General features: G+C 40.9%; 1 protein-coding gene across 1 annotated transcript in view; it reads right to left on the bottom strand.

The window, feature by feature from the left end:
- Positions 1-973: 973 nt before the first annotated feature.
- LOC104589665 (putative apyrase 6) overlaps positions 974-21,099 on the bottom strand; it is an 87,652-nt gene continuing 67,526 nt past the window's right edge. The window contains exons 6-8 of the mRNA XM_010248059.3: positions 3,786-3,883; positions 3,155-3,351; positions 974-1,386 (exon numbers count right to left, since the gene is read on the bottom strand). Coding sequence (XP_010246361.1) covers positions 1,116-1,386; positions 3,155-3,351; positions 3,786-3,883 — 566 coding nt within the window. The 3' untranslated portion in view covers positions 974-1,115. The remainder of the gene's footprint in view (positions 1,387-3,154; positions 3,352-3,785; positions 3,884-21,099) is intronic.

Here is a 21,099-nt window from a genome sequence, read left to right as displayed (position 1 = left end):
ATTAAATAATATCAATAATTATTGGAAATATAAAAAATATTTCACAAAAAAGATTAGAACTAGAGAGAGAGAGTGATTTTAAGAGAGATCATAGGAAAAGATTTCCTAAGTAAATGGGCTTTTTACTAAAATAAAGTTGGTGGATTTTCTTCTTAAGTTAATGGGGCAAAAAGGGGGAGATTGCCATGCCAAGTGGCAACTCCATGGTCTTCTAGAGGGAATCTTACACTCCTCTGGAATTGCTCTATTGGGGGTAATAGAGCATGAAAAGGCCATCTAACGTGATTGGATTTGACATATATATATATGTGACAAATGGTTCAAAGTATCTATACTGGAAGGGTTTGACCAGTCAACCCTCCTGGTTTATTTTATTTTATTTTTTGATACATTATCACCTGATTGGATTTCATGATACCTGTTCAATAGTTTTTCCGGTATCATGTATAATAACTATAAACATTTTTGCATATCCAGAGAATCGATACCTTGAACGTGCGAACTTTCAAAAAATTGTGTATATATAGGTTTTACAAACTGGGTGTTTGCAGGACTTTGGCTTCAGTCAGGGCAAAGCCCGTTCGAGCAGCCCTTACTGCCTTGCATTGAGAAGATCTTGCTTTATTTCATGGAGAGATATTCCCAATGCAACATTGCAAAAGGCTGTTAGAACTTAGAACGGTGTAGGGTTTGCCCTGATGGAAGCCGATCTCTTGCAGAAGATAATGTTGTATCATTAAATATGATAACAGAGAAAGTCATCATTTCCAGTATTCTTCCCTGAAATCTTCTGAAACCTGTCATTCCAACCATGGCAAGAAATATAGAACGCAGGGAGTGGCCGGGATAGCCCACATAGCTCAATACTAGAACTTAAACCCATGAATAGCGATTGTTTGCCAAACTCTAGCGTACTCACATTAAGTTCTTACGAGGGAGCAAAATTTCAGACAAGTAATGCAACCGCAAGAGCTGAAAAAATGGGATTTCCCTTCCTTTTCCCCTCTTCCATATTTCCAGAGAGGATTCTTCAACTAATCTATTAACTATTACATTTACATGTACTTAACATGTAAAAAAAAAAAAAAAACAAAGAAAAAAATTAAAACAACAAATCACCTGGGCACACGAGTTATAATGTAGTGCCCTTTCTCCAGGTCATATACTGTTTTCAATTGTGGTTTCTGCCATTTTGTTACATAGAATGCAGCAAGGATAGCTAAGAACAGAACGATAAACAATGTGAGGTACGCAACTGAATCATTCCCAACAACTTGTCCTAGATTTTCTGGTTCTAGTTCAAGGGGCTCAACCACCGTCTGGAGGATGAAAGCACCGAGGGTCCAGTCAAGAGGGATGCTTCCACCATGATTTGCAAATCCAATCCTGCAAAGTTTCTTCTTCAATTTGATTTTTAAAAGGAAAACAACAACTCTTTGATAAGGCTTTCTAATTAAGATCTTCATTTTTCCTCTTTTTACTCTTAATGCAAGGTTCAGTCAATCCATTAAACAAAAGGTTTAAACATAAATACAGTAGGCATGTTTACCCTATTTAACTTGGAAGTAGAGTGTCACCACCAAGTAAACCTATGGCCAAGATAATCTTAATTCATATATGAAAAAAAAAAGACTAGCGTCCAACAGCATATATATTAGAGATAGAAGTGACAAAATTGCAAGCTATTTATAGCGAGCGTATATAAATTGGAGAGTGCCGTTGACATGGCCAAACCAAACATGCATCCTGAATTTGGTATTACAAAACATATTTAAGAACTTAAGCGATAGTTTAAGAAATCAATAACTTAAAGATTGATCACAGAATAGAGAAAATATGGTGATGGAGAGACCTTTTATAACTACTGTCTTGAGGACCTCCAATGATTGTTAGAAAGAAATAGAGAGATGATGGTACAAGTATGCCTTTTCTTCATTTCCGTTGATGTTTCAGCCTTTTAGGAGCTTCATACATTATTTTTATGTACATATTCTGAGCTGAACCCTGGTGTATAGCTTTTTAGAGGGATAAGGTTTTTATGTCGCCCCTTCTTAGGATTATTATAATTCTTTACTAATAAATTAATGGTGGCCACCCATCCACTGGGAGTAAATTTTGAAGTTTAAGAAAAATAATAAGATGAAAGTCACCTTATATGAGCTCAACAATATTTTGCAAAGAATTGAGGAACTGATTACGAAGGAAAAGCCTGCAACCATGCTTGTTGCAGGTGGCAAGAAGTCATACGAAAATAAGAAGAAAAAGCAAGGGAGGTCCTTACCTAAACCCAAGAAACAGAGAGACAAATTGTTAAACTGGTATTATTTTTGCAAGCAGACAGGACAAGGGAAGAGGGACTGCCCGTAGTACCTAGAATCCAGAAAGAACAAGCCTTCTGAAGGAAAGCAACCGTTGCAACCGTTGAGGGCAAAGTGGTGCTCTACATGGGAACGTTTGCAACCGTTGTAGCTGTAACTATAGGACTATAGAATTAGTTTTCAAGGAGTTTTAATTCTAAAAGAATATATTTTCATTCTGCAACTTAGGACAAATTTGATTTTAGTGTCAAAGTTAGATAGTGATAGTGGTGATAAGATTACTATTAGATTGAATAACAAGTTCATTGCATCTAGGGATATGGACAATGGTCTCTATGTTCCTCATCCTCAAAGATGAATATTACTAAGCATTCTTCAAGTACCCTTCCCATGAAGAGAACTTGTGGAACCATTAATCCTAGTTACTTGTGGCACTTCAGACTTGGCCATGTTAGCATAGAAAGAATCACAAGATTGGTAAACACTGGTCCTTTAGATTTTCTAATCATAGAAGATCTGCTAGATTGTGTACCTTGCATACAATGCAAGATGGCAAAGAGGCCATTTATAGGAAAATCCTAAAGATCCAAGTTAACATTAGACTTGCTACATATAGATGTATTCCATGAATGTAAAGGTAGGAAGTGGATGTCTACTTCATCACCTTTATTGATGACTTGTCATGGTATGGATATCTTTATCTAATGAGTAAAGCTTACAAATTTGTGAAATACTGCATTCTATTTAAGTGCTGCAGAAAAAATATTAGTTCCAAAATTCTTAAACAGGAGATACAAGTCATATATTCACAAGCAACAAAATCTTAGCTAGCATACCTCTTATCATCCATAGAGATTCCAAGGCTATCATGCACCAGTGCTACAATGTATGCAGAAGAGAAGCAGTATTTCAACAAATCAATCTCATCAATGCCCTCATGTTCATCTCTTAGTTTATGCCAATCATCTTCACAGTAATGCCGTCCAGCTGCCTCCAATTCTGACAGAGAAGCCCTCGGAACCATCCCAAAGAGCTGTAGACGTTTGGGGGGGGGGGGGGGGGGGGGGGGGGGGAGGGGGCAACAATCAGGTTAATGGAGAAAAGGGAAATTTACAAGCTGGAGTTGTATGATATATACACTCCATCTTGAGTGGCAGTATTAGAATACTATGTAGTAAGTTCAATCCAAAAAATTATTTATTTATTTTTAAATAATCTCCTGCCTGTACAGTTGCTTCTAGATGTCTGCATTTGGAAACTGCCATGTCCAAACACCTACTTCTGATGTCAGACAGTGACACGTGTTCCATGCAATTGTAAAATGGATATATAGACATGAAAAAGATGACTCCATGGACTAAACTAGAATCCATGGACTAAAAAGGTACTGTACTATCTAGTTTCTAAAATGAACTGTTAACCAACAAAATAAATAAGGAATTCCAAATTTTGTTGTTTCTTACAAACCTCTGAGGTATAGTAAAAGGTATCAGGAGGAACAGTATTGCCTAGTATCTTAGGCAAGAAAGATGAGACTATTTTGCAAGGTGGATGAAAGCATTCATCTGCACAAAAATGAGCAACCACCAATAAAGCATAATGTCTTTATGAGATGATATAAAAATAAGAGCCACTGGATATTATATAGAATAGCCTTCTTTATTAATGAAAACTTTATCAATAAGCAATAAAATATACTTAGAAAGCAAACATGCAGTGTACAGTATGTGATGGGATCAGTAATTGAATAGTGTTTGATTCAGGTGATAGGATTGGTGAATAGGGTTTAGGTAGATTATGAGTGGCTTTTTGAACAACAGGAGTTCAGATCTGCGCCCCACAATGTCCCACAACACATCTCCGCCGTGTATTGGGAACATCTCCCGATGATGACATCATCGGTTCTGGTACTATAATCGGGAGATGTTGTTAGACAGTTTTGTATGCCCTTAGCTCCAATCAGTTTTGACAAACTTTTGACATTTAGTGTAAATGAATAAAGTACATGTTTGATTCATGTTGTGTGGTATGTTTCTGTGTAAGACCCTTAAACTAGACAATGAGACTTGTGTTAGTTTAGAATGTTCACAGCCATTGGACAAGTCTGAGGAGATTTATCCTGCCAAGGCTGACACTGGTGTGCTGCCAAATGTTGGGGTGGCCTGTCTCAACCGCCAGGGTGAGACCCAAGGCACATGCAATGTAGGATTACTTGAATCTTTGAACCGGACAAGATTTCTAGTATTGCCCTAGACCTTGGAGATTGATGGGCAAAACTGGAAAGTTACACCTGACTCCTAGACTCGATTATGATACTGCACTAGGTGTCGAATTGGACTGTCTTTGATATGCCAATCAGTGAGATCTTCAATGGGGGTCAAAACCTGGGTATGTTGGGACAGTCTGAGAATTCATCTGAGTGGGTGATCATAGTGACAGGATCAGCCCCTTTGTCGGACAAAGGTAATGATCAAGGATGCACTCTCTCGGATGGAAACCAAACTGCCGGCAATTGATTTCAATCGTTGGAATTTTATTTTGCAAAATTTATATATATAAGATAAATAGATATATACGGTTTTCAAAATGTTTGCAAATGGTTTTAATTCTCGGGATCCATGTGAGTAGAGAGTGCAGTACTGTTCCTTGTAGCCGAGGGAGAGGTCCTCTCTTGTCGGGTAGTATTTGATCATTATGGGCTGAGAGGTTGAGTGTAAGGCCATTTAGGGTTATACCTGATGGGCTAATCTTGCATCTGCCCACAGTCCCTGGGTTCTTATAAGATGGCTTGACCCAGGGACCACTTAGTGTAAGTGTTGGGCCCACAGAGTCCATGTGATGAGCTCAAGGGGTTCACTGGGCTTTCTAGTGAATTCGGCTAGGCCTTGTAACAAAGGCTGGGCCGAACCCATGTGGCTGATGTGTAGATCAATGCTTGGGTCCCACGCCATACAAAGAAGCCCAACTGGGAAGCAGTTTGGAAGCCTATTGAGCACTTAATACATATTGGGCCTAAAGCCCATTTCGAACTGGGCTGATTTGATCAGTCACTTAAAGGGGTGGATCTGAGGTTAGGTCAAGCCAAAAAGGATTGGATCTTAACTCTATCCACTCATGGAGACCAAATTCAAATTAGGATTTGAATCTGGTAACCTCCTGATAAGATCAAGAGTGGGCTGATCTAATCTGCAGATAAGATTAAGAAGACTCCTTATCCAAATACAGATTTGGATTAGGATAACTCCTAATGAGATTAGGAGGTTTCTTAATCACAAAGAAGGAGGAGAAAACCCTAATTCGAATTACAAGAATTCAAACCTTAAGGGATTTCGCAGAGAACACTCTGCAACTTAGAGATTGGATCTCAAAGAAACCCTAGAGAAAAGAAAGCAGTTCGCCATCTTCTTCTCTAGCCTTCTCCTCCAGCAGCCGCCGCCATCTACTGCCAGTTCGAGTTCTTTGTAAGGGAAGATCAAGAAAAGTTCTTGATTGTGTGTGGTGCTCACTGCTTCCATCGAGTTCTTCAGAAGAACCTAGTTCGTGGGACGAACACTGCTGGTTCTGTTCCATCATCACTGTGTCATCTTCAGTGGGAGCAGTTCTTGGGATTTTCTTTGGGCGTGAACACCGACGTTGGGAGATACTGCTTCTCCGGATCAGGTATATCCCTTCCCTTCTCTTTTGGTTCAGAACTGGTTCGGTTTTGGTTCAAAATAAATCCTGGAAAATTCAGGGAATATGATTCCCAGTTGGAAGAATGGCAAGAAATTTTTGAAATTCACCCACCCATTCCGCAACCTTTTTGGCGTCCATATGATGGATCTTACCATTCTTTCAGATGTTCCCAATACACGGCGGGAATGTGTTGTGGGACGTTGTGGGGCAGCCCCTTGTGGGGCGTAGATGTGAACTCAAACAGGTTGTTGTAATCCCAACATCTGTACAGTGTTACCCTACATCAATCTGTGGAGAATCTGTTACTTGATGTACCTTATTAGTGCAGTCCCTGTTGTTCATTATTTTTCTTGTATGTCTTATTTCTTTTCTTTTTCTATTTCAGCCCTGTTTGGGCATTCTTGTAATTTTACTCTCCATTAATGTTATGAGGGCTTTTTGGGGGTGAGGATCGATTCATTCTGGACACCCCTATAACTTGTTCTTTGTGCTTCTCCTGCTTTGGTTGAGAAGGTTTATTTTTTAGTTAAGATTGAAGAGCAATAACAGGGCATTCAAAATCCGTGTTTGAGTTCTTCTTTGGAGTTACTGTGTGAGCTGTTTTGATCAGCACAAGATTTCTCAGTTTTCCTGGAAAGGACGCCTAGCAGGTTGGTAAATCACCTATTTCTCTCAATTGCTTGATCCAATCAACCTATAACCCTAGATTAGGTGTCGCCCTAGGGTTATCTTGCTTCATTTACCTGGTTCAGATTTCAGTAGAGAGTTTTTTATCCCACTTTTGGTTTGACAGTCCTGGAACTTGCCATTTTTTGGACTGTCAACTCTAAGGTTCTGTTTGTTGAAGCTGGTGTGGTTTCTTCTGGAGTATCTTAGTTTCTCTTAGTGCTGAAAATCATCTATTGCTCCTTGGACCGAAGTGGTTGGTGGTCATTACTTATTTCTCTTGCTGAACTTTGTTTCATTTCTTATTCTTGCTTGTGGTTTATTTACTCTCTTTGCAGAAATGGCCTCTGACGGAGTAGGCATTATCCTCATAAAACTAAATGGATTAAACTTTGGAATGTGGAAGTTCCATTTTCATTTCTATGTTGAAGGGAAAAGCTTGGAAGGGTATCTAAATGGAACTGTTACTAAACCAGCTGAGATTGATACTTGGGCATTTCAGCAATGGAAACTAGATAACGGAAAAATTGTTTCTTGGATTCTTAGCTCTATAGAATCCCATACTGCTGTACCTATGAGGAGGATCAAGACTTCCTATGAAATGTATTCCTACCTGAAAAAAGTGTCAAATTGAATCAGAAATTTTTGCTTACCATCAAAGGGATAGGAAGATTCAAGAATGCTATGCTGATTTCCTTGATTTGCGGGCTGAATAGGAGTTGGTTCATATTGATCGTTCTAACAGCAGAATGCATGAAATACCTTCAAAAACAATTTGACAAAAGAAAGGTAAATCAATTCTATTAGACAGTTTTGTATGCCCTTAGCTTCAATCAGAATGATGTACTTTATGAGTTTATTGTAAATGAATAAAGATACATATTTGACTCATGTTCCCTTGGTATGTTTCTGTGTAATACCCTTAAACTGGACACTTAATGAGACTCGTGTTAGTTTAGAATGTTCACAGCCAGTGGGTCGGTCTGGGGAGACCTATCCTGACAAGGCTGACACTATAGTGCCACCAAGTCGGTTGGGGTGGCCTGTCTCAGCTGCCAGGGTGAGACCCTAGGCACATACAGTGTATGATTAATTGAATCTTTGAACTAGACCAGATTTCCAGTATTGCCCTGGACCTTGGAGATTGATGGGCAAAACTGGAAAGTTACACCCGACCCCTAAACTCGATTATGATACTGCACTAGGTGTCGGATTGGGCTATCTTTGATGTACCAATCAGTGAGATCCTTAGCGGGGGTCAAAACCTGGGTATGTTGGGACAGTCCAAGAATTCATCTGAGTGGGTGATCATAGTGACAGGATCAGCCCCTTTGTCGGACAAAGGTAATGATCGGGGATGCACTCTCACTGATGGAAACCAAGACTGCCGGCAACCGATTTCAACCGTTGAGATTTGTTTTGCAAAATATATTTTATATAAGACATAAAAGTATATATATGGTTTCTAAAATGTTTGCAAGAAGGTTTTAATTCCCGGGATCCATATGAGTGGAGAGTGCAACACTGTTCCTTGCAGCCGAGGGAGAGGTCCTCTCTTGTCGGGCAGTGTATGATCATTATGGGCTGAGAGGTTAAGTTTAAGACCATTGAGGATAATACCTGATGGGCTAATCTTGCATCTGCCCACAGTCCCTGGGTGTTACAAGGTGGCTTGGCCCAGGGACCTCTTAGGGTAAGTGTTGGGCCCGTAGAGCCCATTTGATGGGTTTCAGGGGGTGCACTGTCTTTAACAGTGTATTCGGCTAGGCCTTGTAACAAAGGCTGGGCCGAACCCATGTGGCTGATGTGTAGATCAATGCTTGGGTCCCACGCCATACAAGGAAGCCCAACTGGGCAGCAGTTAAGAGGGTTAAGTGAGCACATAAGCTTAATGGGCCTAAAGCCCATTTCGAACTGGGCTGTTTATTTAGTTAATAAAGGGGCGAAATCTGAAGTGGATTAGCTGATAGGATTGGGCTTAGACCCTATCCACTTAGAGAGTCCAAGATCTAAATAAGATTTAGATCTGGAAACCTCCTAATCAGATTAGGAGATGGCTGATCTGATCTCCAGATAAGATAAGGATTATCCCTTATCACTTAAAGGGACTTCTAACCCAAATATGATTTGGATTAGCAACTCCTAATCTGATTAGGAGCTGATCCCTTTAAGATTATAAAAGAAGAAGGGGGCGGCAGCCTTTAGAGACACAATATACACACAGATCATCAGGTTTTCTTTAGTGCTGGAATCAAGAAGAGAGAATTCTGCTCCCTGCAAATTCTCTCTTGCCGCCTCCCTGTTCTAGCCGCCCTGTTTGCCAGTTCGATCTCCACTTGTGGGAGAAGTCAAGATTGGATCTTGACATCAGTCCTTTGAGAAAGGATTGAAAGGAAGCTGTGCTCACGTACCATCTTGCTGATTCTTGCGAAGGACAGAGTTCTTGGAGAAGAACACTGCTGATTTTGCTCCACCTGCACTGCGCCATCTTCAGTGGGAGCAGTCTTTGGATCCTTCCTTGGGCGTGAACACCTTCGTTGGGAGATATTACTTCTCCGTATCAGGTATAATCCTTCCCACTCCCTTTTGGTTCAGATCTGGTTCAGTTTATGGTTCAAGATTGATCATTGAAAATATGATTTTCTAAATAGGGAATACGATTCCCAGTTGAAGGGAGAGAAAAATTTTTGAAATTCGCCCCTTATTCCGCAATCTTTTGGGCGTCCATAGGATGGATCTCTCATCCCTTCAAATTCATGATCAGACTTGGACCGAAATCTAAGATAATCAGGTCCAATATTAAGTAGGGGCACTCTTCCAAGAATTCAGCATGATATTCCCATAACTTTCTATCCCCTGACAATAGGCAAAAATTTCAGATTCGACCTGATACTGTCTAGACATATTATCGAGAAGCCCTTTCTATTCCTTGTTGGAAGGAAAATAAGTATACTAAGATGTGTTCCTTGATTGAGAATGATACATGAGATATGTTGTCTCTTCCTCTTGATGCTACTATACTTGATCGAGAAGCCCTTTCTATTCCACTTGGATGCTATGTTGATCCTCTCTACCATATTCATGAAGTTTTGAACAATCATAGGAACTTCATCTCGACTTTTCATCAAGTAGAGCCATATATACTGATTGTAGTCATCAATGAAGAGAATGAAGTATTTATACCTACTCATGCAAGGGATAGCATATGGGCCCCAAAAATCAATATGGATCAAATGGAAAGCAACATTACTTCTTTTACTACTCGCAAAATATGTGGTTCTACATTGTTTGGATAGATGATAAACTTCACATTTAAGGTTCAACTTTGACACCGAGTCAAAAAAGTTTGGAAACAAAAGTTTTACAGAATCAAAAGATATGACCAAGACGACAATGCCATAATTTCAAAATACTCATTTTCTCATTTGAACAAAACTCAGTCTGACTCGATAATCCATGCTCTAAAGGTCCATCAAAGAGGTAGACTTCATCAACTTCATGTTCACTTCCAATTATCTTCCCTGTGCTCAAGTCTTGAAAAACACAATGGGTAGAGAAAAAAGGTCACTAAGCAACTATGGGATTTTGTAAGAAAACTAACAGACAACAAATTTTGATGTAACTAGGGCACATGAAGAATAGATCCAAGAGAAAGGTTATGAGTGATTTTCACTTCACCCTAACCCGAAATAGGGGTTTGAGATCCATCAACAACAGTAAATCTTGCCCTTCCTTGGGGTTAATTTATATGAAGCAAAATGTGAATGCATACCAATCATATGGACACTGGCCCCAAAGTCTACAATCCATGGGCTAAAAGATGTGGAACAAGCAAGTGCAGTACTTGTCTTGGCATATGAATTAGATGGATTACTAGGTCCATAACTTGATGAGGAGGATGTACCACCATTTTCCAATTGCAATAGTATATTCCTAAGTTTGTCCATTACATCAAAGGAGTAAGGAACATTAGAAGTGTTAGACAGTTTTGTATGCCCTTAGCTTCAATCCGATTTGATGTACTTTTGATTTTTAATGTAAATAAATAAAGTGCATGTTTGATTCATGTTGTTTGGTATAATTCTGTGTAAGACCCTAAAGAACATTATAGAGACTCGTGTTAGTTTTAAATGTTCACAGCCATTGGATACGTCTGGGGAGATTTATCCTGCCAAGGCTGATACTAGTGTGCCACCAAGTGTTGAGATGGCCGGTCTCGGCCACCAGGGTAAGATCCAAGGCACATGCAGTATGGGATTACTCAAATCCTTGAACCGGACCAGATTTCCAGTATTGCCCTAGACCTTGGAGACAGATGGGCAAAACTGGAAAGTTACACCTGACCCCTAGACTCGATTATGACACTTCACTAGGTGTCGGATCGGGCTGTCTTTGATATGCCAATCAGTGAGATCCTTAGCGGGGATCAAAACCTGGGTATGTTGGGACAGTCTGAGAATTCATCTGAGTGGGTGATCATAGTGACAGGATCAGCCCCTTTGTCGGACAAAGGTAATGATTGGGAAGGCTCTCTTTGATGGAAACCAAACTGCCGGTAGTTGATTTCAAAATGTTTGCAAATGGTTTTAATTCCTGGGATCCATGTGAGTAGAGAGTGCAACACTGTTCCTTGCAACCGAGGGAGAGGTCCTCTCTTGTCGGGCAGTGCTTGATCATTAAGGGCTGAGAGGTTAAGTGTAAGACCATTTAGGATAATACCTGATGGGCTAATCTTGCACCTGCCCACAGTTCCTGGGTTTTTATAAGATGGCTTGACCCAGGGACCACTTAATGTAAGTGTTGGGCCCATAGGGTCCATGTGATGGGCTCAGGGGTTCACTGAGCTTTTCAGTGAATTTGGCTAGGCCTTGTAATAAGGGCTGGGCCGAACCCATGTGGCTAGTGTGTAGATCAATGCTTGGGTCCCACGCCATACAAAACAGCCCAACTGGGCAGCAGATTGGAAACTAGTTAAGCACTGAACACTTAATGGGCCAAAAGCCCATTTCGAGCTGGGTTGATGTGATCACCCATCTATGGGGCGAATCTGGGATTAAAGCTAGCAAAAGGATTGGGCCTTTAACCTTATCCACTCTAAGAGACCAAATTCAAATCAGATTTGAATCTAGTAACCTCCTGATAAGATCAGGAGTAAGCTAACTTAATTTGCAGATAGGATTAAGATCATCCCCTATCCAAATACTGATTTGGATTGAGATAACTCCTAATCAGGAGGTTTCTTAATCAATAAGAAAAGAGGAGAAACCCAAAGAGATCATAATCAGATTTCGAACCTAGGGTTGCGTGCAGAGAAATCATCCTGCGAACTTAGATTAGATCTCATACACACTCCAAAGAGAAGAGAAGCAATTCAGCCATCTTCGTCCCAGGAGTTCTCCTCCAGCCGCCGCCATTCCTTCTGGCAAGATTCGATCTTTGCAGAAGAAAGAAATCAAGAAATCAATTCTTGACATCAGTCTTGCAGAAAAGACTGAAAAAGATTTGGTGCTCAGAGTTTCCAGAGGATTCTTGAGAAGGATCCAGTGTGTAGGACACACTCTGCTGGTTCCGTTCCACATACAGCTGTGTCATCTTCAGCAGGAGCGGATCTTGGTGTCCTCTTTGGGCATGGACACCAACTTTGGGAGATACTGCTTCTCTGGATCAAGTATAATTCCTCCCTTCCCTTTTGGTTCAGATCTGGTTCGATTATGGTTCAAGTAGGATCCTTGAATATTGTATTCTAAATTTAGGGAATACGATTCCCAGTTGGGAGAAGGTAGGAAAATTTTTGAAATTCGCCCACCCATTCCGCAATCTTTATGGCGTCCATTAGATGGATCCTACCATTCTTTCAAGAAGGTTGAACATCATTACCAACTATAGCCAAGTGAGCATATTGCCCTTCTTCCCAGTTTTGTACTTCGGTTTTAAATAAGGATTGAGCTTCCAACACCTTTTCTTAGTATGTCTTGGCTTCTTGCAATAATCACAAACAACATCCTTGGCCTTCTCAGTAACAGGGTACTTGCTAGTATTTTGCTTGGGTTGAGATGACATAAAGGCAGAGTGATCAATCACAGGAGGTTGCACCATGGCGGTCCTACTCTCTTCCCCTTGTACAAGGGAGTAAGCTGAAGCAAGAGTGACAATGTTGGCACTAAGAATATGTTGCTCACCATCACTCTCTTCCCCTTCAAACTTTGGATTCAAGCCAACTAAGAAATCAAAGACTCTATTCTCCTCTATGTACTTTTGATATTGCTCACCATCTTCAAGGTCCTTCCATACGAAGCTTTCAAGTGATCCATTTCTTCCCAGATGAACTGTAGAGAAGAAAAATGCATAGCAATAGATCTCTCCCCCTGACGCATATTGCAAGTTTCCCTCCAAAGCTAGTACACTCTAATAGTACTGTTAACCTGGGAATAGGTGGCAACAACAGTATCCCAAATATCTTTGGCCATTGGAAGAAACATGTAGTTCTAGGCAATATGAGGTTGCATTGAGCAAATCAACCATGACATTACAAGGGAGTTACCCTGTTCCCACTTTGCAAATTTCAGGTTTTCAAGATTTGGCTTCAACCACCTTTCGTGTGATGAATCCCAATTTGCCTCTCCTAGTGTTGGTAAGTTTTAGCAAATTGGGACCACTCTAAAAAGTTGGTTCCGTCAAGTTTAACAGTAATTATCATACCACTGGAAATATCTGCACTTTTCAGCACACTGGAAACCATATGTACATCCTTAGATGATTTCATATGCTATCAAAACACTTTCTCGTCAACCAAAGAGACCCCCAATACTTAACCAAAGCTAAAGACCCAAGAAACTAGGTCACCACATGGTTAAGAGACAAAAAGAGGCCAAAAAACTAGGTTGGCAGAAAAATAGAGGGAGAAGAAAATCTGCCAAAAAAACTCTTTTGGAGAAAAAAGAGGTTGGAGAAGATGGAAGGTTTTGTGGAGGCAACAAGGTGGAGGAAATCCTTGAAAGTGGAGGCTAAAGACTTTATCTTTGAAGAACTAAGAACCAAAGAGTGCTACAGCTTAGAGATAAGGGAGGTGAAGAAGGCTAAAGTGCTGGTGGAAGGTTTAAAGATAATAAAATGGTTGAAGGATTTTCTGCACGAAGAAACAACAAAAGGAAAACAAATATGCTGGAAGGAAAATAACACAAAATCAGGCAGAAGATATGTGGTGGAAGAAAACAAATGGCCTGTTTCCCTGCTGGGAAAAATAGTCAAGGATGGCGAGAAGTGACTGAGATTTTGACTGGCTTTACAGCTCGAAAGAACTCAGAGATGAAGGAGATGGTGGAAGCTGCAGAAGTAGACAAGGGTTTTTCTTGGGGGGAAGTCACCAATGATGGAGGGGGAGACTCTTAACCAGGATTTTCTAGCCATGGAAAACAGTAAGAGTAATCCAATACTGAATGCACATTTCAACAAAAATTGCTGGAACAATATGTTAGTGGTTGAAGCAAAGAATCTGATTATAGATTGGAGGAGGATTGCAGATATGTTGATTAGTAAGTTGGGACTAAGGAAAACATTCATATTAACCCCCACCGATAAAATGAAGGCAATGTTAGATCCTCTTGAAAACATGTTGGATGTTCAAGCTCTAAGCATTCAAGAGGGCAAGGAGATCTTCATTGTGTACAGATGGGCTTCCTCTTCCAATTCGAAAACCTTTGCCATTGAAGATGGAGTGATAGTCAAGGTGATTGGGTTGCCATTCCATCTTTGGAAACATGAAGTAGCAGTCTCCATTGCTTTGTTGTGTGGAGCTTGTCTGGTGGGGGAATTCTGGGGTGATTTGAGATTTGCTACTTTGATGTTAGATGGAGTCAAACCAGAGGAGATACCTAGGGAGATCACTCTTCAGGTAAAAGGACTGTCGTTACAGATGTGGTTAGCTTCCTCCATTGAAGCTTCACTATGTATGGTCAAAGGCTAGACAGGAAAAAGATGTTTGGGTGGAAGAACAGGCCATACATGGTTGGCTAGGATTGAAGAATCAGAAGAAGATGGAAAGTTGCACTAAAATAGGCAAGCAAAACTTCGGCTACAAGATATGGGCAGTAAGGAAGGTCAAATACATGGGACACAAGGCAAGGGCTTTGTTGAGCAAGAGCAAGTAAAGAGAGGAGAGAAGAGAGAAGAGAGGTGAGTCGAGTGACTGAAAGCCCTCCAGAACATAGGGTTGAAAGAATGATTTTATTATTTATACTAGTACAGTCGAACAATATAAACAAAGGAGAAATTACAACAGTACCCTTATGGTACTAAACCTGAATACATAAACAACTGTCAACACTCCCCCTCAAGTTGGAGCATAGATATCAATCATGCCCAACTTGTCACAAAGATCATGATGTCTGGAAAGGTTTAAACCCTTTGTAAAGATGTCTGCAAGCTGGTTCTCAGAAGTGACATAGGGGGTACACACTTCGCCTGGGATAACTTTCTCTCTGATAAAATGCTTGTCAACTTCGATGTGCTTTGTTCTATCATGTAGCACCAGATAGCAAGAGCAAGTAAAGAGAGGAGAGGAGAAGAGAGAAGAGAGGTGAGTCGAGTGACTGAAAGCCCTCCAGAACATAGGGTCGAAAGAATGATTTTATTATTTATACTAGTACAGTCGAACAATATAAACAAAGGAGAAATTACAACAGTACCCTTATGGTACTAAACCTGAATACATAAACAACTGTCAACACTCCCCCTCAAGTTGGAGCATAGATATCAATCATGCCCAACTTGTCACAAAGATCATGATGTCTGGAAAGGTTTAAACCCTTTGTAAAGATGTCTGCAAGCTGGTTCTCAGAAGTGACATAGGGGGTACACACTTCGCCTGGGATAACTTTCTCTCTGATAAAATGCTTGTCAACTTCGATGTGCTTTGTTCTATCATGTAGCACCAGATTGGAAGCAATGCTTATAGCTGCTTTGTTATCACAAAATAGAGTTATAGGTTTGGTCACTGGGAAACCCAACTTCCCCAACAAATTCTTTATCCACATGCCTTCAGCAACCCCGTGGGCCATAGCACGATATTCAGCTTCAGCACTGGATCAAGCTACCACATTTTGCTTTTTACTCCTCCATGTAACAAGGTTCCCTCCTATAAAGGTGCAGTAGCCACTGGTAGACTTTCTGTCACTTTGGGATCCAGCCCAATCTGCATCTGTATAAACTTCAACTTTCAAATGTCCGTGCTTTTGAAATAACAAACCAGTACCCGGATACTTCTTTAGATATTGGAGAATTCTCTCTGCTGCTTCAAGATGAGAAGACCTAGGAGCATGCATGAACTGACTGAGGACACCAACAGCATATGCAATGTCTGGGCGAGTCATAGAAAGGTATAACAATCTCCCTACAAGCCTCTGAAACTGTTTCACATCCTTGAGCGATTCACCACAGTTGTCACCTAATTTATGGTTGGGGTCAATGGGAGAGTCGACTGGCTTCACCCCCATCTTTCCAGTGTCCTGAAGTAAATCTAGGACATATTTCCTTTGAGAAATGAAGAAACCCTTCTTTGATCGGGCAACTTCAATTCCAATGAAGTATCTGGCAGGTCCTAGATCCTTCACTTCAAACTGAGTGGCAAGAAAAAGTTTCAATTTCTGAATTTCATCCTCCCAATCACTAGTAACAATTATGTCATCCACATATACAATTAGAGCAGCAATTTTACCTTCTCCTTTTTTCACAAATAGTGTGTGATCTGATTGACATTGCCTGTATCCTTTCTGCTGAACTGCCACATGGAATCTGCTAAACCAAGCTCTTGGTGATTGTTTCAGCCCGTATAAGGACTTCTTCAACTTGCACACTTTCTGTTCATTGCCTTGGGCTAGAAAACTAGGAGGTTGAATCATGTACACTTCCTCTTCAAGGTCACCATTCAAGAATCCATTCTTGATGTCCAGCTAGTGTAAAACCCAATCCAGATTAGCCGCAAGAGAGAAAAGGACTCTAATGGAATTCATCTTGGCAACGGGGGCAAAAGTTTCTACATAATCAACTCCATACACTTGAGTAAATCCCTTTGCCACTAAGCGAGTTTTATACCTTTCCACTGTTCCATCAACCTTATGCTTGACTGTGAACACCCATTTACATCCAACTGGAACCTTTCCCTTAGGAAGATCAACAAGTTCCCATGTGCCATTTTTGTGAAGGGCATTAATTTCTTCCCTCATGGCATTTGTCCATTCAGGAACTGAAAGAGCTTCTGCCACATTCTTAGGGATAGGGACACTGTCAATAGAGGTAAGGATGGCACGGAATGAGGATGAAATGTTCTCATAGGAGACAAAGTTGGCAATGGGATGTTTAGTGGTGCACAATCTAACACCCTTCCTGTGAGCAATAGGACGGTCAAGATCATTAGCAGTAGAGGAATCATTTTCAATAGATTCAAGGACATCATTGGGAGACAAAATACCTGAGTGAGTATGATCCTCCCCCGAGGAGTCTGGTGGCACTGGAGGTACAGCTTCCGGATTCTCTACAGCTCTTGAATTTGGTTGGCCTTTGCGACGACGAGAAAAAACACGAAAAGGTGGAGGGTCAGGGAGAGAGGGAAGCTGAACCAATTTCTCCTCATGCTTACACTCCCCCTGAGGAGAAACAGGATAGAAAGGCTCATCTTCAAAGAAAGAAACATCCATGGAGACATAGAATTTACGAGAAACAGGATCAAAACAATGGTATCCCTTTTGAGTGAAGGAGTAACCAAGAAATATGCAAGGGATAGCACGAGAATCCAATTTCCCACGGGTGGGAGACAGATTTTGGACAAAACACCGGCAACCAAAGACACGAGGAGGAATAGAAAGAAGGGGAGCCTTAGGAAAGAGAAGTTGATGTGGGGCTTTGTACTCTAACCGACGAGAGGGCATATGGTTTATAAGGTAAGTGGAACAAAGAACAGCTTCAAGCCAAAACCGTTTGGGAACATTCATATGAAGTAGTAAACCTCGAGCCACTTCAAGGAGATGTCGGTTCTTCCGTTCGGCCACACCATTTTGTTGTGGTGTGCAGGCACAAGAGCTATGGTGAAGGGAACCATGCGAAGCAAAAAATTCCGTGAGGTCACTATGAAAAAATTCTTTTGCATTGTCTGATTGGAAAATTTGGATTTCAGTTTGAAATTGAGTGAAGACCATCCGCTGGAAATCTTGAATGATTTTTGGTACTTCCTCCCTGGTTCGCATCGGGTATACCCAAGTATATCTAGAATAATCATCAATGAGGGTAATGAAATACTTGTAGCCACTCTCAGATGGTAAAGTAACAGGGCCCCACACATCAGAATGAACAATGTGAAACGGAGATTCAGATTTACTATTTCTTTGAAGAAAATGAGTTCTACAATGCTTACTCAACTGACACGTTTGACAAGAAAAATCAGAAACAGACATTGACTTAAACAGTTCTAGGAATACAACTTTCAAAGACTCAAAAGACAAATGACCAAGACAACAATGCCATGAATAGACTTTTTTCTTACAGGACTGACTCATAGACTGACTCATAGACTCTATAACATGAAGACCAACCTTATTCTCCAGCATGTAAAGTCCATTAGCCATACGACCCCTACCAATCGTCCTCCTCGAGGCCTGATCCTGAATCACACAATGAGAAGGGAAAAAGGTCACTGAGCAATTCAAGGAATTAGTAACACTACTAACAGAGAACAAATTAATGGGAAAATTTGGAACATGAAGAACATCAGAAAGGGTAAGGTCAAGAGGAAGAGAGAGAGTTCCTTGACCAGCTATGGAAGAGTATGATCCATCGGCTAGTCTCACCTTGTCTCTTCCAGAAAGAGGGTGATAGGTTTGAAAGTAAGAGGACGTACCAGTCATATGTTTTGATGCTCTAGAATCAATGATCCATGGAGAGACAGGGGTGTGAGAAGCAACATGGAAAGCAGTGGCAGGGTTACCTGACGTAGATGCAAATGAGGTTGAGGGAGGAGTATCCATCTGACGAATTGCTCTACCATAGAGCTCTAAATGGTCACGAAAGGAATTCATAATGTCCTCCCTCGGGTCAAGTCCAGTGAGATGTGTCTGAGTCACAGTAGAAATGGGGGGCTGATTCTCCCGAGTAGCCATGTTGGCCATGTGATGTTTCTTTGTACTTTGCTGTCCGTACTTCTTATTCACCTCTGAACCTTGCTTCTTAGTCAGATCTTGAGCCCATTTTGGTTTCCCATGAAGATCCCAACAGGTATCTTTGGTGTGTCGGGGTTTCTGGCAATGAGTGCACCACAATTTTTCCTTATCTTCTGTTTTTTTTCTGGAGATCTCCTTTCCAGGAAGAAGATCCCACATCAGTAGATACACCCCCTTTTGCAACTAACACAACAGCATCCCCACCAGGGTTGTTCATCAAATTTCTCCTGCTTTCTTCAGATTGTACAAGAGCATAGACTTCCTGAACAGAAGGGAGATCCTTAGAGCTGATAATCTTAACCCTGATAGATTCATACATAGGATTCAGACCATGTAAGAATGCAAACACCCTTTGCTGGGAGACAAGCTATTTGTACTTCTTAGCATCCTCATCACACTTCCAATCCACACTCTGGTAGTGATCCAACTCCTTCCAGACAGATGTTAAGTCAGAGTAATAGACCGATAAACACCTCTCCCCCTGTCTACAAGTAGAAGATGCTGCCTGCAGTTGATAAATTTTGGCATAGTGTCGCAATTCTGAATATGTAGACTTTGTTTGTTCCCAGATTTCATTCGCAGTTTCAGCCCACATGAAATTCTTCCTGATTTGAGGTTGCATGGAAACCAAGAGCCAGGACATAACAATACTGTTCTCCTGATTCCATCTATCATATTCAGCACTCCCGGAGGATGGTTCTTTTATCCTCCCATTAATATAGCCTATCTTCCCCCTTGTAGTGATGTATAATTTGATCCCTCTTGATCACTCTAGGTAATTTAAACCATCAAGAGGGACAACAGCCATGGGAAAGGATAGGTCACCTCCACCCATTCCACTCAGCATTGAGGAAACTCCAGATGTGGCTGAATCTTCACTGCCCATGATATCTGAATAAAAAGTTGAAACAGCAACCAAAAAGGTACAGCCGTACAAGACTATTTCAGAGATAGGTCCTTCTGACCACCGGTTTCACTGAGAACAAATAACAAACTGAACACTGCTTTTACAGTACAAGAACAGGTCCTTCTGACCTACAGTTTCACTGAGAACAAACAACAAACTGAACACTGCTGTTGCAGTACTGAAACAGGTCCTTCTGACCTACGGTTTCACTGAAACAAGTCTGCACACTGCTGTTGCAGTACAAGAACAGGTCTGAATGACCTACTTAGTAGGGCTGATAGCTAACCACCAGTCAAGGAGATCAATAGGGTAGCCGAACAGTCAATTAATAAGATTAATGTTGAGCAGACAATTAGTCGGCTAAAACAGACCATCAACAGTCCACAATACCAACAAAAAAAGGTTTGAATACAGTTACTGTGTTAAGGAATACAATCGCTTAACAGTAGGGCAGCCGAACAGTTCATCAGTCAAACAGACAACAGTAGGGTAGCCGAACAGTCATCAAACAGTTCAGCAAACAATAGGCATCCGAATAGACAAGGATGATAGTACCTCTTTTAGTTTCAGATGATAGTCTCCCTTATGGTAAACCAGAACTCCTTGACTGTAAACCAGAGCTCCTTCTACGAATCCTCAAACAATAGGCAGCCGAACAGAAGATGAACAATACTTCTTTTAGTTCCAGATGCTAGCCTTTCTGAAGACAGAACACCCTCTATGAACTGCAAACAATAGTCTCTCTACAGTTGAGCAGACAGGAGGAGCAATTTCTGGGTTGGAAGACGAAAAGACTCTGTAACTTCTGGGTCGAACTGACTTCACCAGATCAGGAGTTCGATTGGAGACAGCACTGGATGCAACAGTAGTTAGCTTCACACCACCCTTTAGGCCTGGACGATTTGCTTTGATACCATGTTGAGCAAGAGCAAGTGAAGAGAGGAGAGAAGAGAGAAGAGAGGTGAGTCGAGTGACAGAAAGCCCTCCAAAACATAGGGGGCGAAAGAATGATTTTATTATTTATACTAGTACAGTCGAACAATATAAACAGAGGAGAAATTACAACAGTACCCTTATGGTACTAAACCTGAATACATAAACAACTATCAACAGGCTTGATAGTAAAAAGAGCTCTTGCTCAGGTGTTAATTTCTGGCGCCAAAAGTTCAAATGAGTTAGATCAATTTGTTTTAAAAGGAAAAACTAGACTGGCTCTTGAGAGAGTTGAACCGTCGGGTCAAGTCGAAGGCGGTGGCTATTTAAAAAATCATGTGACTGAGCATTTAAGCGGGGTTGGGCCTATTATTTCAATTGAGCCCTCTGAGTC

Source organism: Nelumbo nucifera, chromosome 2, assembly GCF_055504915.1.
Source record: "Nelumbo nucifera cultivar China Antique chromosome 2, China Antique-T2T, whole genome shotgun sequence".
NCBI lineage: Eukaryota > Viridiplantae > Streptophyta > Magnoliopsida > Proteales > Nelumbonaceae > Nelumbo > Nelumbo nucifera.
Note: the sequence above shows the minus strand (reverse complement) of the source record. Positions and strands in the feature narration are given on the sequence as shown.